Source organism: Miniopterus schreibersii (assembly GCF_964146895.1).
Source record: "Miniopterus schreibersii genome assembly, chromosome: 13".
Classification (NCBI taxonomy): domain Eukaryota; kingdom Metazoa; phylum Chordata; class Mammalia; order Chiroptera; family Miniopteridae; genus Miniopterus; species Miniopterus schreibersii.
In genome coordinates, this window is record NC_138113.1 from 15,098,071 (window position 1) to 15,114,826 (window position 16,756).

Here is a 16,756-nt window from a genome sequence, read left to right on the forward strand (position 1 = left end):
CCTTTTGGAGAGATGCTAGACTTTTATTGCATTTTAAAAATTAAAATATTATGTAGTAGATTGTTTTAAATGATACTAACGTCTTCCTTTCTTTTCTGATTTTAGTGGCAACTGCACCCCCTGAGAAGGTAATTTATTCATTGTTTGCAAGTCACTCTTTTTCTTTCACTTCACGATGATTTCCTTTTGGAATACGTATGGGTTTTTTAAGGCTGAAATACCAGAACATGTCCATTCATCATTTGGTGAGAGGAAATGTGTTATTCATACATTCAAGAAATATTTAGTGAGCACCTAATATGTGACCAGCAGTCATGTTTTTTGAATGTTAGGAAAACAATAGAGAAAAATATCAGACAAGACTTTATGTTCTCATAGAACTCAAGTTCCAGGGGAGGACAACAGTGAGACAGATGGGAAAGTTAAACAGACTTCAAGGAGCCAGCTCATGGCCTGGGCCCTCCGTGGAAAGCAAGCTTCTGATGTGTTTTTTGCAATTGTGTCTTCTTGTGGCACATATGTACTGAGCGGTGTACTTCTTAATTCAGTTAAAATTTAACATGCGTGTTTGAATTTGTTAGAGTAAAAACAGAGCTTACCCTTGACAGTTACAACTAATACTAGAATATTGTGTAGAGAGTTTAGAGAAATTTTTATCAACCTTTGCTTTTGGCATAAAATGGGACTTTGAATTGTGAAATTTATTCGTAGGAAATCTAGCAATTTTCTGGAACTAAGTCCTATTTATGGAATATTGTTCCTTGTCTGAATCTTGCTTTGATTCTCTAATAACAGGACAGTGAGGTAACTATTAAATGTTTATACATTTATGTGTCATTTATTCAGTTGGCAAGAATACAGTAAGTATTCAAATTTAGGTCGGGCAAATCTACCTATCTATATATATATGTAAATTATTACAGTTTCAAAAAATCTTCATCTTGTGGATACAGGCTAGAATAACATAAGTGTTATACGTGCCGAAAGTATCCAGGAAAAAAGAAGTATGATTTTAGAGTGATAGCTTCCAACAAGGAAGGCTGTTATTCACCCCCACCGAGCACAAGAGATCTGCATATTTACACGAGCATTTGCAGCTGTTGGCAGCGTCTCTGAGGTCCAGTGACTGTTTTGTTTGCAGTTTCGTTGATTTTGAATTTAGTTCGGGTGGTGCGTGCGAGCAGCCATTCAGCGTGGGGGCCGCGCCCCGACGGCGTCCCGCCGGTTTTGCCCGGTCCGTGGCTGTGCCGGGCTGCCTTTCACAGGCGCCCGCGAGGGGCCTGCGCGTTTCCCGGCCGCTCTCACTGCGGCTCTTTGGAGAGGCGGCCGTGGGCGGGATGCGCCCGCAGCCTCTGTGGCCTTCATTCCTTGCGGAGGCCTCAGGATCAAGATAGATGATGGGAAAGCAGGGTGCCCTGGGGTGGGAACTCACACGGGCAAAGGTGCAGGGGGCGCAACAGACCCGTGAGGGGCGCAGGAGAGACTTGGTGAGAAGGAAACGTGGAAGGCTTGGGGTGTCCAACTGCAGTGTCATGTGTGGGGAAGGCCTCTGCTCCCCAACTAGACCCCCTCTGTCGGTGGCGACGTGGCATCGATCAGGGAGGCTGCTCCCTGTGCTGATGGGGGAGCTCTCCCTGTCAGCTGGGGGAGTCCTCTCTGTCAGCTGGGGGAGTCCTCCCTGTCAGCTGGGGGAGTCCTCCCTGTCAGCTGGGGGAGTCCTCCCTGTCAGCTGGGGGAGTCCTCCCTGTTAGCTGGGGGAGTCCTCCCTGTCAGCTGGGGGAGTCCTCCCTGTCAGCTGGGGGAGTCCTCTCTGTCAGCTGGGGGAGCTCTCCCTGTCAGCTGGGGGAGTCCTCCCTGTCAGCGGGGGGAGTCCTCCCTGTCAGCTGGGGGAGCTCTCCGTTAGCTGGGGGAGTCCTCCCTGTTAGCTGGGGGAGTCCTCCCTGTCAGCTGGGGGAGTCCTCTCTAAGCTGGGGGAGTCCTCCGTGTCAGCTGGGGGAGTCCTCTCTAAGCTGGGGGAGTCCTCCGTGTCAGCTGGGGGAGTCCTCTCTAAGCTGGGGGAGTCCTCCGTGTCAGCTGGGGGAGTCCTCTCTAAGCTGGGGGAGTCCTCCGTGTCAGCTGGGGGAGTCCTCCCTGTCAGCTGGGGGAGTCCTCTCTGTCAGCTGGGGGAGTCCTCCCTGTCAGCTGGGGGAGTCCTCTCTGTCAGCTGGGGGAGCTCTCCCTGTCAGCTGGGGGAGTCCTCCCTGTCAGCGGGGGGAGTCCTCCCTGTCAGCTGGGGGAGCTCTCCGTTAGCTGGGGGAGTCCTCCCTGTTAGCTGGGGGAGTCCTCCCTGTCAGCTGGGGGAGTCCTCTCTAAGCTGGGGGAGTCCTCCGTGTCAGCTGGGGGAGTCCTCTCTAAGCTGGGGGAGTCCTCCGTGTCAGCTGGGGGAGTCCTCTCTAAGCTGGGGGAGTCCTCCGTGTCAGCTGGGGGAGTCCTCTCTAAGCTGGGGGAGTCCTCCGTGTCAGCTGGGGGAGTCCTCCCTGTCAGCTGGGGGAGTCCTCTCTCTAAGCTGGGGGAGTCCTCCCTGTCATCTGGGGGAGTCCTCTCTGTAAGCTGGGGGAGTCCTCTCTAAGCTGGGGGAGTCCTCCCTGTCAGCTGGGGGAGCTCTCCCTGTTAGCTGGGGGAGTCCTCCCTGTTAGCTGGGGGAGTCCTCCCTGTCAGCTGGGGGAGACCTCTCTGTCAGCTGGGGGAGTCCTCCCTGTCAGCTGGGGGAGTCCTCTCTGTCAGCTGGGGGAGTCCTCCCTGTCAGCTGGGGGAGTCCTCTCTAAGCTGGGGGAGTCCTCCCTGTCAGCTGGGGGAGTCCTCTCTCTAAGCTGGGGGAGTCCTCCCTGTCATCTGGGGGAGTCCTCTCTGTAAGCTGGGGGAGTCCTCTCTAAGCTGGGGGAGTCCTCCCTGTCAGCTGGGGGAGTCCTCCCTGTCAGCTGGGGGAGTCCTCTCTAAGCTGGGGGAGTCCTCCGTGTCAGCTGGGGGAGTCCTCTCTAAGCTGGGGGAGTCCTCCGTGTCAGCTGGGGGAGTCCTCTCTAAGCTGGGGGAGTCCTCCGTGTCAGCTGGGGGAGTCCTCCCTGTCAGCTGGGGGAGTCCTCTCTGTCAGCTGGGGGAGTCCTCCCTGTCAGCTGGGGGAGTCCTCTCTGTCAGCTGGGGGAGCTCTCCCTGTCAGCTGGGGGAGTCCTCCCTGTCAGCGGGGGGAGTCCTCCCTGTCAGCTGGGGGAGCTCTCCGTTAGCTGGGGGAGTCCTCCCTGTTAGCTGGGGGAGTCCTCCGTGTCAGCTGGGGGAGTCCTCTCTAAGCTGGGGGAGTCCTCCGTGTCAGCTGGGGGAGTCCTCTCTAAGCTGGGGGAGTCCTCCGTGTCAGCTGGGGGAGTCCTCTCTAAGCTGGGGGAGTCCTCCGTGTCAGCTGGGGGAGTCCTCTCTAAGCTGGGGGAGTCCTCCGTGTCAGCTGGGGGAGTCCTCCCTGTCAGCTGGGGGAGTCCTCTCTCTAAGCTGGGGGAGTCCTCCCTGTCATCTGGGGGAGTCCTCTCTGTAAGCTGGGGGAGTCCTCTCTAAGCTGGGGGAGTCCTCCCTGTCAGCTGGGGGAGCTCTCCCTGTTAGCTGGGGGAGTCCTCCCTGTTAGCTGGGGGAGTCCTCCCTGTCAGCTGGGGGAGACCTCTCTGTCAGCTGGGGGAGTCCTCCCTGTCAGCTGGGGGAGTCCTCTCTGTCAGCTGGGGGAGTCCTCCCTGTCAGCTGGGGGAGTCCTCTCTAAGCTGGGGGAGTCCTCCCTGTCAGCTGGGGGAGTCCTCTCTCTAAGCTGGGGGAGTCCTCCCTGTCATCTGGGGGAGTCCTCTCTGTAAGCTGGGGGAGTCCTCTCTAAGCTGGGGGAGTCCTCCCTGTCAGCTGGGGGAGTCCTCTCTGTAAGCTGGGGGAGTCCTCTCTAAGCTGGGGGAGTCCTCCCTGTCAGCTGGGGGAGTCCTCCCTGTCAGCTGGGGGAGTCCTCTCTAAGCTGGGGGAGTCCTCTCTCTAAGCTGGGGGAGTCCTCTCTCTAAGATGGGGGAGTCCTCCCTGTCAGCTGGGGGAGTCCTCTCTAAGCTGGGGGAGTCCTCTCTCTAAGCTGGGGGAGTCCTCCCTGTCAGCTGGGGGAGTCCTCTCTAAGCTGGGGGAGTCCTCTCTAAGCTGGGGGAGTCCTCCCTGTCAGCTGGGGGAGTCCTCTCTCTAAGCTGGGGGAGTCCTCCCTGTCAGCTGGGGGAGTCCTCTCTAAGCTGGGGGAGTGGGTTAATGGTCTCCTCCTTGCTGCATTGACCATGGGCTGCAGGGATTGGGGTGCAATCGAGGCTGACTGAGGTCATCTTAAATAGCTAATAGAAAGCTAGTGTGTGTTCTTGAGAACGGGGGAAGCTGTGGGGAAAGGAATCAAGCGCTCAGTACTTTTAGAAGGTAAATCGCAGGGGGATTTCCTGAGATGGCTGTGGCCACAGACGGGTGGACGCGCAGGGCTGGGCTGAGGAGCGGAGGGGCCCAGAAGGGCCTGCGGCCAGGGCGGGCCCGTGGGTGCCGCGGGGGTGCAGGGGAGCTGAGCTGCGGGCGGTTTCAGGAGGCGTGGATTTAAGGAGTTCGTGGACTCTCAGTGGAGTCGCCCTGTACGGGCTCATGCTTACAAATTGGATCTTGGGTGAGACGTTCAGGCGGGATTTCTGTTTTATAAAAAGTAGGAAGGCTGAGGGCTCGGACCAGGAGGCAGGGTGCCGGAAGTGGAGGCCGGGAAGCAGCTCCCGGAGGGGACGGTGATGGAAGCGGGGGACGAGCGGGCGGCACTCTCACCCCCACGCTGTTCACCTGCAGCCGGTGGAGAGTCATATTGAATGTCAGCCGTCAGTGGGAACTAAAATGAAACAAAGGGACAGCAGGAGGGGTCGCGAAAGGGGAAGAGCAGAGATTATTGAAGCAACAGGGGCATCAGGAGCGAGGGACGTTATAAAGCGAAAGGAAAGAACATCAAGAGGAGACTCAGGCCTCTATAAGTTTGGTTTTTTAAAAACCCTCCAAATCAGGGTAAAAGGGAAGTTGAGAGGAGGGCGAACAGTAAATAAAGGAGTATGTAACTATAGCCACAGAAAGGGGGGGCAGAGCGTGCGGGGTAACAGTGGCCGAGCAGCCCGAGGAACCTTGGGCGAAGCGGTGAAGCGCTGCCCTGGGCCGCGGGGGGGCGAGGCCCCAGGTCCTGGACAGGCCTGGTCCGGTCTGCACGAGCCCCGGGGGTGTGAACAAGCTGAATCATGAGTCTCTTGCTTCGCCGGGGTCCAGGGGACGCGAGTGGGCCACGGGACGCAGGAGGCTGGGGCGCCCCCCTGAGGCCCTGCCTGTCTCTCAGCCCGACGCCGGGCCTGGGGTAGAGGTGCGGAGCTCCTAGACGGGAGGTGCGGGCGGCCGACGTGAAATATCTAATATCGTGTATTTTCTAATAGCACATCTGCTACAGCCATTGTCTAACCTGGGACAGAGCCTCGTGCGAACGAAGTGATGGTTTCATTTTCCCTCGGGGTTAGTTTTGTTCCAGACCAAGTGGGGGCCCCTGAGCCGAGGCATTTGTTTAAACTGCCCGGAGGGACCCTGCTCCGGCCCGCGGGAGACGGGCAGGGTGTGCGCATGCTGAGCCCCGCAGGAGAAACAGTGCTTGCCGTAGCAGTGGCACGCCGATAGTTCATTTAAAAAAAAAATATTATACTACTGCACAGGGTTTTGTCTAATGTCTTATGATATTTATTGCCTAAGAGTAGAATTAATTAAATAAAAATAGTTACAAGTGGAAACTAAAAATAATACCTACTTTCAGTTCTCTTTTTGTTTTTTTTTTTTAATACAACCATGCAGGAAATACCTTCATTGGATCAAGAGAAAACCAAACTTGAGCCTGGTCAACCCCAGCTCTCTCCAGGCGTTTCAACTATTCATCTGCACCCTCAGTTCCCAGGTAGCTTTTGTTCGCCTGTACTGTTCGTAAGAGCATTCTCAAGAAAAGAATAAAATAAGAGTATTTTGTGTCTTTGATTTTAGAGTTTAATAAGTCATTAGAATTATACACAATGTATCAACATACTCATGTACTATTAGTATTATAATGGTATTGTAAGTATTATAGTGGCAAAAGAAAAGTGTTTTGCTATTTTCTGTGGTCGGGAGTAATATATATTACCAGAAGATTATTGAGGGTCAGCATTTGATGAATGGTCATTTTTCTCAGCTTCTGAATTATTCCCAGCTATTCCTGCTAAATGTTGAAACCTATAGCCTAATACCTTGAGTTTTAGGAACCTATAACAGTTCTTACTGTCCAAGAACTGCCGTGGTATGTTACTAGACTAAATTACGCTTGCATTTTTAAATGGCATCTCGGTGCATCTAACAGGCTTTCATTGCCTTTTGGTCCCCTCCTTCTTTGTATAGTAGTAATTGAAAAAACATCGCCTCCTGTGCCTGTGGAACTAGCTCCTGAAGCTTCTACGTCCAGTTCCAGCCAAGTGATCGCACCTACTCAAGTAACAGGTAGGCGCAGCGTCTGTTGTGTGATCGTGGGTATGAACTTCATTTTAAATAAAATATCAAAATTGTGTGAGATACGTGAGATGCCTTATGGCAGGGTTAGTCCTCATCGCAAGATTTGGAAATAATCTAAATATTTTTTAAAAGGAGGAATTTGTTGAAATAAACTGTGGTACAGTGGACGGACCTCTTGCAAACTGGCTTTGTGAGGGTCAGCTTGGCCAGGTCACTGCAGCGTCGTCATTTCAGCGCAGCTGTGCGAGGAATCACAAATCGAAGTTACTTAGCTTCAGCGGAACTGCGGAGCTGAGCGAGAGAAATGAGAGCAGCTATGCTATATGAAGATGTTAAACGAGTTTAATTTGAGTTTGGCAGAAAGACAGGGCTAACATCTGCTATCACATGTTGGAAGCACAAACATTTCCTTCCAGGAAACTAGTTAACATTGCAATTTCATTTTCATCCAGCATTGGTAGATGCTCCCCCTTCCAATAGTAAAAAAATCTGAAACAATTCATGGGGGGGGGAGGAACATTACAAATAATCTTTGAATTAAATGTGTTTGCAACTTTGGGGCTACACTGTAATCAGTAATCTTCAATAGAACAAGAAGACTGTTTTGTATCAAATTTAATTAAAAAAAAGTACAGGGTGTCCAAAAAAATGTATACATACTTTGAATAATTATTAATTCCAATGGGTTAAATCTGAAAAGAAAGAAACATCAATTGAGCTATTAGCTGTTAAAGTGTGTATACATTTTTTTGGGACACCCTTTCCTATTTATTGGCTTGATATGAGAGCCAGACATACAGATTGAGGGAGCGAGGCGATCAATTCTCTTAGGAAATGTTATGCAATGATTTTCCCCCCTAAAATACAGAAGAGTTTAATGTTATTTGTCACTATTAGTTTCTCTCGTAAGTTGAAGAAAGGACTAGAATAATAATGAGTCTAAAATAAATACAATCAGTTCCACATTGCCTAGTGATGATATCTTTATGATGGTGAGAGTGGAAGTAGACTTTTCAGATTTTGTCAGACACCCTTTGACATGCAATAATTATAAAGCGAGCCACGTATTTGCAGGAAATACGTGTGATATTTTCCACTCTTAACAGCTGAGTTGGTGACTTGCAACATTATTGGCACGCTGTTTCCAAATAAATTATAGATTTCAGCATATAAATTCTTGATTTCGCATAGTGTCTTAATAGCTCAAGGATAGATTGGAAAATGAAACCTTTATTTCTCTGGCAGATACTTGCAAAGTGGAAACATCTGTTTCAGCTGTTGTGGGACAGTTTCTGCTCATTGTGTGGCAGTTAGGAAGCCAGGGCATTTTGCAAACCTTTCCGTGAGTTAACATGTGATGCTTCCTCCTGCTCATCCCGAACTTTCTCCGTGGCCCTTGCAGACCAGCCAGAAATTATCCTTTGACATCAGGACTGCCTTTGCGGAAACCTTTGTCATGATCAGAACCCAAACATTATAAAAACTGTTTGCTCATCAGATCTTTTCAGAGCTCATAACTGACCCCTTTAAAGAGACGTTTGTCCCTGAAGCCTATCACCAGTGTCATTACAGCCTCAATAAACTACGATGATGGAAGACAAACTCTTTTTTTCATGTAAAATCATCATGCTTTAATATTTCCAGGCCCTCTTTATTTATTTTGAGTAATCACATGATGAAAAAAATCTAAAGGTCAGCATACTCATTTTCATATTTTGCCAAATGCTTTTTTCCCCCCCTTTTAATTCTAGAAAATATAACAGAGCTAGCAAACTCAGATCCACTGTCAGCTTTGTTGCTGGGATAAATAGAGTGGTTTTCCTTTGGTGTTCCATTGTGGCTCTTTTTCCAAATTCGAAATGGACTGTAGCGGGAAAAAGACAGAATTAGTTCCTTGACCCGGTGAAGGTGAAGTTGTTCCAGGGGCACACACCTGGGGGTCGGGGGGTCCCGACAACCCTGGGGGTGGGATGGGGATTGTGAGGGACACACAGGAGGGTTCGGGGGAGCCGACTCTTGACTCCCTGGGAAACCAGACATGCTGAAGGAGACAAGACACCCCCATTATCGAGAGCTCCCAGAGACCAGTGAGTAATGCTTCCTGCGTGAGGCTGGGCCGTATTTCCAAGGCTGATGTCGACACAGTCTAATCCGAGAAACGTATGTTGTGACTGATCTCCTCTCTGGGGACAGCTTCACACACCCACGTGTGAGTGACCTCTTCACAAAATAAAGAGCACAATGTCTTTTCCCTAAAACACGTGGGAAAGGCAGAAGGCTCCCCTTAGTCTTCAAGGCCGTGCCCTCAGGACTCACCTGGCTGGGTAACCATGTGAGCTGGAGAGGAGGGGATGCGGGAGGTGGGAGGAGACGTGCTTTTTAAAGTTTCGAGATAGGAGTACTCGTGACTTATTTTTACCTTAATAAATGGTGACGATTAACTTTGGTGACTAGTGAGGAGGAAGCAGCCCAGGCGTTTTGAAGGTGGTGTGACTCTTCTTTCCACGTAGAGGGTGGAGATCTGCCAGGCACAGGGGGTGAAAGGGGTTTCTGGGGCCAAACTGATGAAAGTTGCATGAATTAATGACTTGGGTAAAAAGTGGGAGGAGCACAGAGGAAATCGTGTATATTTTAGTAAATGTCCCTTCACTCCTGTGATGTATCTCTTAGTACCCTCTAGTGGTGTCAGAGGGACATTTCTTACCTACGTCAGTCCCCTGCCCATTGGGATCAGCATTTTCAGGCCGCATCCTGCTAGACTTACTAGTCTATGAGGCCGTCAGCTAAAGATCCTCAAACAGGCCTCATAAATACAATTCCAACCTCACAGCTTCCATTCAAGATACTAGATTGGAAGGAAGGGCTGTTATTGTTCATTTCATTTCCTGGGACTAAGGAGTTATAATTCTTAAACATTTCTTATATCTTAGAGCTAACTTAAGAAAAAATATGTTGGCCAACTGTGGTATAGGAATGTATCTCGTGTGAATTAAACATCACATATTTTTGAAGACTTTTGAAGCTCCATTCTGATATGCTTGGAAAGTGACAAATCTTTAGTAATCAACAAATTAGTACTGATCAAGCATTTCATGAAAACTCCAGATATTTATAGGCTTTTGATTTGTTCTGATTTTTTGTCCCTAGTTATTAATTTATCTTCTACTTTTTTTCATTTTGCAAATGTGATCAGTATGTCTTTTCTTTCATAAGAAAATGAGAGCAAAGAGTATAAAGGTCAGTAATTACAAAGAAAACTGAGAAGTGTAGATAGCAGTAATTTTCAAAGAAGGCATCTAACTGCATTATGGATTAGGTGGTTAGAGGTGTGCTTTTCACTCTTCTACAAATAATGCCCGTAAATAGAAAAGAGAATTCTTACCGGAGGATCTAGGAGTATAACCTGGACAAGATTACCTTTCACGTTCAGATTTTGTGACACATAGAAATGATCATTTTTTTTAAAGGAAGACCTTTCTGATTATAAAATTACATATCCTCATTTTAGAAGTTTCGAAAAATATAAAGAAAAAAACACCAATTCCCCATAATTATGACTGCATTTGTTTCATTACAATCTTATTTTCTCTGTGTAATATAATTTAGATGATATTTATATGAGTTTGTACCCAACTATATTTTGTAACAAGTAAACATTTCCATATCCTGTTACTGACTGCATAATAATCTATGCTATATGTGTATCATAATTTTTTTTGTTATAATTGCTCATCACTTAAATGCAGTCATGTTAATCACCCATGTTTTTAGCCTTTTGAATTATTTTATTTTTAATGGAATTTTATATTATACTGAATGTAAACAGATCTGTTCATCTGAAAGTGAATTAGCATAACTGGGCTCACTGAGATATCAGTAGTTTGTAAATGTGTGGTTTTTCCCTTACTCCCAAGGGATTCTATGTAAACTACTGCAGCTCTGTACTCATGTGCTTTCTTTCAAAGTCTAGCACTTTTGGTGATTTGCATCTTGTGCCTTAAAGTCACAGCTCGGTGAATAACTCTTGATGAAATGTGAAGACCGTGGTTTGGGTTTTGGAGAGTGACCTTAGCCCCATGGAGGTCCTTTCCGTGGTGAATCTTTGTGAAGGCACTGTTTTCACACCCTTCTGCAGAGTGCTTGGGGGTTATTGGTGGCAGCAGGACACCCCTTTTCCTTCTCATTCAGGTTGCAGAGCCAGCCCTCTAACAAGGCTGGGCTTTCGCTTGCCAAGCTCGGGGCCCCCATCTTACCCTGGGCCAGTGGGCTCTTCCATGTCAGCATTGCTTGCTGTGTGATGACATTGAGCACTTAGCTGTTGTTTTAAATGTGCTGTTTCTTTGTCATATATTCTCAAGTGACTTCCACAGGAACAGTAATAATGATGATAACGGCTGACTTTTATTGATCATGTATAATGTGCCGGGCATTGGTCCCCATGTGTTACTGATGTTACCTCTTTTGAACCTGGCAGCCTGAAGTTGGTGCCTGGATTACTCCCATTTTACACATGCAGAAAAGTGAGGCATAGACTTTTTGAGCAGCTTGCCCTCTGTGACAGAGCTAGGAAAGCACAGCAAGATTTGTACCCATACTGTCTCCCAGACTAGACTTCTGACCACTGCCCCATTACACCTCCTTACAAAGGCCATTGAAAGCAGGCTATTTTAGGGGAGTAAGTCCTCTCAGAAGGCCACCTTTGAGTCCTCAGGTCCTTTTCCTGGCCTTTGCCCACCGTGGACTCCTTCGATCCTGTCCCTGTCACAGCGTCTGTCTGTGAGTGGAGTGAGGACTCAGGGCTGATCTGCTCAGGCTTACAGAAGCAGCAGGTCTCAGGCAGGAATCAGTGGAAGAGTAAGTGAGTAACTTAGCAGAGAAGATTTGGAAGAAGATTCTACTTTACCAATGTAAATAAAATATGCTCATGTTGGGATTAGCAAATTAAAGTTACACCCAGAAGTTTTGCTCTGATTAGAAGTGATATGTCATTCTTGAGAATTAATGGGAAATTTTGGAGGAGATAGGACATCGTTGTTGGAACCTGAATGTGGCCTCCTAAGAAATGCAGAGTGAACATACGTTTCTTATCAGGACAGATCACATGATGATTCAGAGTCCGTCTGAGATGAACTTGGGTGGATGGAAGCTCACTGATAGGCCATCTTAGAATCTAGGAAGAATTCATTATTTTACAACTTCCACCACGAACTCTTTCTGAGTTTCCACCAGTTCCAGCTCGTCTTAGAAGTTGTTTCATTAGGAATTATTGATGACCTTAGGTGGGCCTCATGCAACAATTATAAAGTAATCAAATTATTACTTGATTTTAGAGGTAGCCACCTCTTGTCTTTTAATAGCATACCTGGCAGTAAGCTCATAGGAAATGCAAAGTAATGGTTTATAAGTAGCAATGAAATCTTTATATCTGTTTCTCCCCCACATTTATTTATTTTTAAAGAAATCAATGAATGTTCTGTGAACCCTGACATCTGTGGAGCAGGACACTGCATTAACCTGCCTGTGAGGTACACCTGTATCTGCTACGAGGGCTACAAGTTCAGTGAGCAGCAGAGGAAATGTATTGGTAAGAGATACTTTTCATAGATGAAATTATTAAATAGCAAATATTTGCACATGAACATTTTTTTCTGTAATTATCATAGGAAAATGTTATTGTGCTTGCTATTTTAATGTTTATCCCTGAGCTAAGGTTGCTCAAAGAGAGGTTTGCTAAATTCATGGGAACCTCTTACCTCTTGATTCAATACTGCCTACCTTGCCAAGTGTAATACAATTATGTAAAGGTGAAATGATTCCCAAAAGTTTTTCAGGTAAAGTATATAAAATAAGAATTCTAGAAATAGCTAGCTACAAACATATATTTAACAAAATCAAATTAACATTAATCTATACTGCCATAAAGAATTATATTCTCTAATTGCATAAAATCCGATTTCTACTAGGGATTTCTAAATTGAAAATCAGTAAATGCTGACACATGCATGTTTCTCTGGAGAAAACTTTCTCAGCAGGAGATGTGATGGTGTTGTGTAAATCATTTTAATGTGTTAACACTAAATTTAGGTTTTAGAAGCTCAGAGTTATAAGGTGGATAAGAGCAACAAAGGCATATAGCTAATTAATACTTTAACATGCTAAATGCTATTAGACAAGACTTGGACTCTTGCTACTTGGTTTTGTATACGTCCGAGGGGTAAGCGGGCATCCGCCTTTCATACTATGCCTGTTTCTCCTTCATTTGCACACACTGTCTGTATTTTTAGAACCATAAAGTTTCACGTTGAAAGGCCAGTCACGATGACCTAGTCCAGCTCGCCTGTGCGCACAGCGGGGAGTCCCTTTCACGCCACTTCTGTCTGTCCTGCCGTCCCTGCCGTCCCTGCCGGGAGTGGCACAGCAAATTCTAGAGCTTAGCTGACTCCAGTTATCAGGCAGGTCCTTCTGTGTTGACCTCAGATCCGTCTCTTTGAAACATCAATGTCACGGTTGTAGTTTTAGCGTTTGAAGCAACACACACGGCATATTGTATCCCCCTTCCCAGTGACAGCCTCCCCGGTGTTACGGAGGACAGCCACGTCTCCTTGTCCCCTGTGAAGGTTTGTGGGCCGCAGGGAGCGTGCGCGTACTTGGTGAACAGGGAGACTGCGGATGTCACACTGCGGCACACTAATCCTTTCATCTGTCATCTTCTTAACAGATATTGACGAATGCAGCCAGGCCCAACACCTCTGCTCGCAGGGACGCTGTGAGAACACGGAGGGAAGTTTCTTGTGTATTTGCCCAGCAGGATTTATGGCCAGTGAGGAGGGGACTAGCTGCATAGGTAATGGCAATGTTCTTCCCGACGCATAAGCCCCCGATCCGGCTTTTTACCTCCCCTAAGATCCGGTTGGTTCGGTGCTTATTCAGACAACGCAGAATTTTTATCAAACACCTGCTATGACGCAGTAATCAGCTAGATGCTGAAAGATATAAAAATAGGATTCTTTTTCTCCAATACTTTCTTTTTACATTTAAAAATTTTTTAAATTACAGTTGGTATTCAATATTATATTAGTTTCAGGTGTGCAGCGTAGTCATTAGATATTTATATAACCTGGGAAAGGATCTCCCCGATTAGGTCTAGTACCCAGCCAGCACCATGCGTAGTTATTAGAATCTTGTTTCTCTGACGCGTTTAAATGAAGAGTGTCAAGTGTATACACAGACCAGAGGCGTCAAATGTTTCTTCTGGATCCCACAAAAATCAAAACCGCTCACTTTTGAAGCAGGTGAAAGCAGGAATCAGTTCATTCTTAAACTCGAACTAAAGTGGGAGATGGGAGGGGTTTGGAATTTTCTTTCGGGAAATCAACCTGGACAGTGCTTTCTGCTTTCTGCTTTCTGCAGATGTTGATGAGTGCCTGAGGCCGGACGTGTGCGGGGAGGGCCACTGCATCAACACCGTGGGAGCCTTCCGGTGCAAGTACTGCGACAGCGGCCACCGCATGTCCCCGGGAGGACACTGCCAGGGTGAGCCTGCTGCGGGGACGGGGCCACCGCCCCCTGCTGAGTGCGCAGTCGGGCTGCCGGTGGGACGCGGGCCTGGGTCGAGCCGCCAGCTCGTCCAAGCGCCTCCCGCCCTCCAGGGTCACAGCCTCTTTGCTGCACTTCCGTGGGACCGTCTGGATTGTTTTCTACCTTTGTTGCTCCAGTATCTTCCTTCCCCGGCGTTCAAGTGAGATCACGTTAGCACAGTGCCTTGCAGAGTTAGTACAGACCAGACTTAATTACAGTGTCTGGAGCATTCATGTGAGGACACGGTGCAGGTGTAACTGCCGCTCACTTTTTTTGTTGGTCTTGACCTTTTCACCTTGGCGTGTTCCTTTGTCTCAACTTGTTTCTTTTACGTAGGCTTTGGGACTTGTTTGCAGGCTCTCCACAGAAGCTCTGTCTGACCAGCTCCAGGTCAAATGTCAGTTGTGCTCCATAAAAATGTCTTTATTCTTGACCACGGCAGTGAGTTTGCTTTCCTTATAAAAATGTTCCCAAAAGTTTTTATTGCATGGTCAAAACGATGAACCATTTCATATTCTCATGTCTGGGTCCAAATTGCACACAGGTTCTTTTCAAAACCACGGTGGTACGTTCCTTTTAATTATTTTCTTGAAGAAACCAGCATTAACCCAGATACCCAAACCGGACAAAGACATTCCAAAATAAGAAAATGACATTGAACTTCGGCATAAACCCTGCCGTGGAAACGTGAGGGTAAAGGCACGGGAGTCTCTGAGCCAGTGCCTGGGAGCCCCGACGTGGGGCTGGGGCTGGCGCCTTGGGGTTCGCTGCCCGGCTGCCCGTGGGGGGCGTCGAGAGCAGGGAGGCAGAGCCCGGTCGGGGCGGGCTGCTCCGGCTGTCCCTTGGCTTCTGCAGGTTGGTTTTCTTCACAGTTCTAAGGGCCCGGGCCTGGAGGGAGAGCTAATTAGACGGATTTTGGCAGCCTGCGCCTGCCTCCTGCTGGCCCCTTGCCTTGGCCCTTTGGTTCTAATCAAGAGAGAAGTGGGAACGGTTTATGTTCCCGGATCTCTGGTCAACTCAGAGCAGAGCTGCGAGCCGTCCCCGGATGGCCGAGGGACATGGTAGAGCGCAGATGTGACACGTCCCCGCTTTCCTCTCCTCGGGAACCCTCTCCACGCGGGAGAGGCAGTGTGGAAACGGCGGAGAGAGGAGCCGTGGCATCAGCTCACGACCCCCACGTGTAGGAACCATCTGCCTTGGAGCCAGTTCCTTGGCCCCTTTGAAGCTCCTTCATGCGTAAAGTGGGAGCCACGAAGTTAACCTTCCTCCGGGTTGTTGAGAATGCAAATGCGGGTCACAGTATCTTGTATGGCCATGCCTGTCACCTTGTTAGTTCTGAAGAAATGTGAGTTTCCTAACCCCCCTTCCCTGCACAGATCTCAGGACATCTGTAGTTGTGGGAGTATTTTTTTAAAAAGAGAGGGGGGGGGGTCCTTGACAGGCATTTATGTGCAAAGCAACACTCCCCGAAGACATCAAATACGGATCCTTACATCCCGCGCACAGTCTCAGAGTGGGAAAAGAAGACGTTTGAGTAACAACAGTAGCGTAAGGGTGGAAAGTGGAAAGGGGTAGAAAAGAAACTTGAAAATTATGTAAGGAAATGGAAAACAAGAGACTGTTTGGTAAAATTCAATGTATGCAAATTACTTAACAGAAATATCACCCAAGTTCCCTGAGTAAAAAATATATAATTCTATCCCCACAACAAGGCTTGAGAAGAAGAAAGAGCCAAACAACAGAGCCTGTTTTCTAATTTTGTCATTGGACCCGAACCAGAGGTCCCCGGGCTCCTGGCTCACGGAAGGTTTTCTCAGCTGTCACTGACAGAGTTGCTTTCAAACAGCGCCAGTCTCCAAGGAGCCTATTGTAGTTTACAGACATTATCTCATGTATCCTTACTTTATCCCGTTGAGATATTACCAGGCAGGTAGTCCCTAAGTTATAGACGAAGGGACAAGCAAACAGGCCAGAGCAGCAGGGACATCGGGGGTGTTATCTTGCGCTGCGCAGCCTTGTGTCGCGTTCGTCGGGCCGGCCTGTCTCCGTGACCTGCCCTCACTTAGCAGTTGCAGCTCTGGGTAAGAAGAACCCCATCCAGAGAGCAATGTCATGCAGCTTGGAAAGTGAAACTGGCAAGCATCATCTTTTTGGAGAACAAGAAGTCCCAGAACATCTGACCTGAAAAAAACCACACCAAGAAACCACTGCGTGTCATTGTCTCTTGGCAAGAATTTTCTGCTGATAGGAAAAAAGAATCACAATGCTGACCTGGTGTTTATTGTGCAGATATCATCTTCAGCTTTTTTACTTTGAGCTTTTTTTTTACACACACCTAGGGGTATGTAACGGGAGGTCGTTTTTTAAGAATTTACCGGAATGAAGACGTCAGAAGCCCATGTGGGTGTCCGTCACGTCTTTCACTTTTCAGCTTATGTCCCAAAGTATCTGCTTATAGTTGAAGTGCTGATTATATACATTTTATACTGGGACACGTAGACATTAAATGCACTCACTTGAATTCAAAATCCAACTCCAGAAAAACCCTTATTTCCACTGGGGCCAGTACCCAAGGTGTTACCACGCGTTTTCAACTGTCGAACTGTCCCCCACATCCTGC

The 16,756-nt window shown here is 47.8% G+C and overlaps 1 protein-coding gene across 16 annotated transcripts in view; it reads left to right on the top strand.

Annotated features, from left to right (window-relative positions):
- The window catches only part of LTBP1 (latent transforming growth factor beta binding protein 1), a 313,392-nt gene that overhangs the window by 209,524 nt on the left and 87,112 nt on the right, over positions 1 to 16,756 (top strand). For 9 of the 16 annotated variants that reach the window (XM_081157290.1, XM_081157285.1, XM_081157284.1 and 6 more), the window contains 6 exons: positions 106 to 128; positions 5,875 to 5,974; positions 6,448 to 6,546; positions 12,017 to 12,142; positions 13,277 to 13,402; positions 13,969 to 14,091. In XM_081157290.1, the coding sequence (XP_081013416.1) occupies positions 106 to 128; positions 5,875 to 5,974; positions 6,448 to 6,546; positions 12,017 to 12,142; positions 13,277 to 13,402; positions 13,969 to 14,091 (597 nt within the window). The remainder of the gene's footprint in view (positions 1 to 105; positions 129 to 5,874; positions 5,975 to 6,447; positions 6,547 to 12,016; positions 12,143 to 13,276; positions 13,403 to 13,968; positions 14,092 to 16,756) is intronic. The other 7 variants (XM_081157276.1, XM_081157286.1, XM_081157288.1 and 4 more) reach the window with 1 other exon arrangement.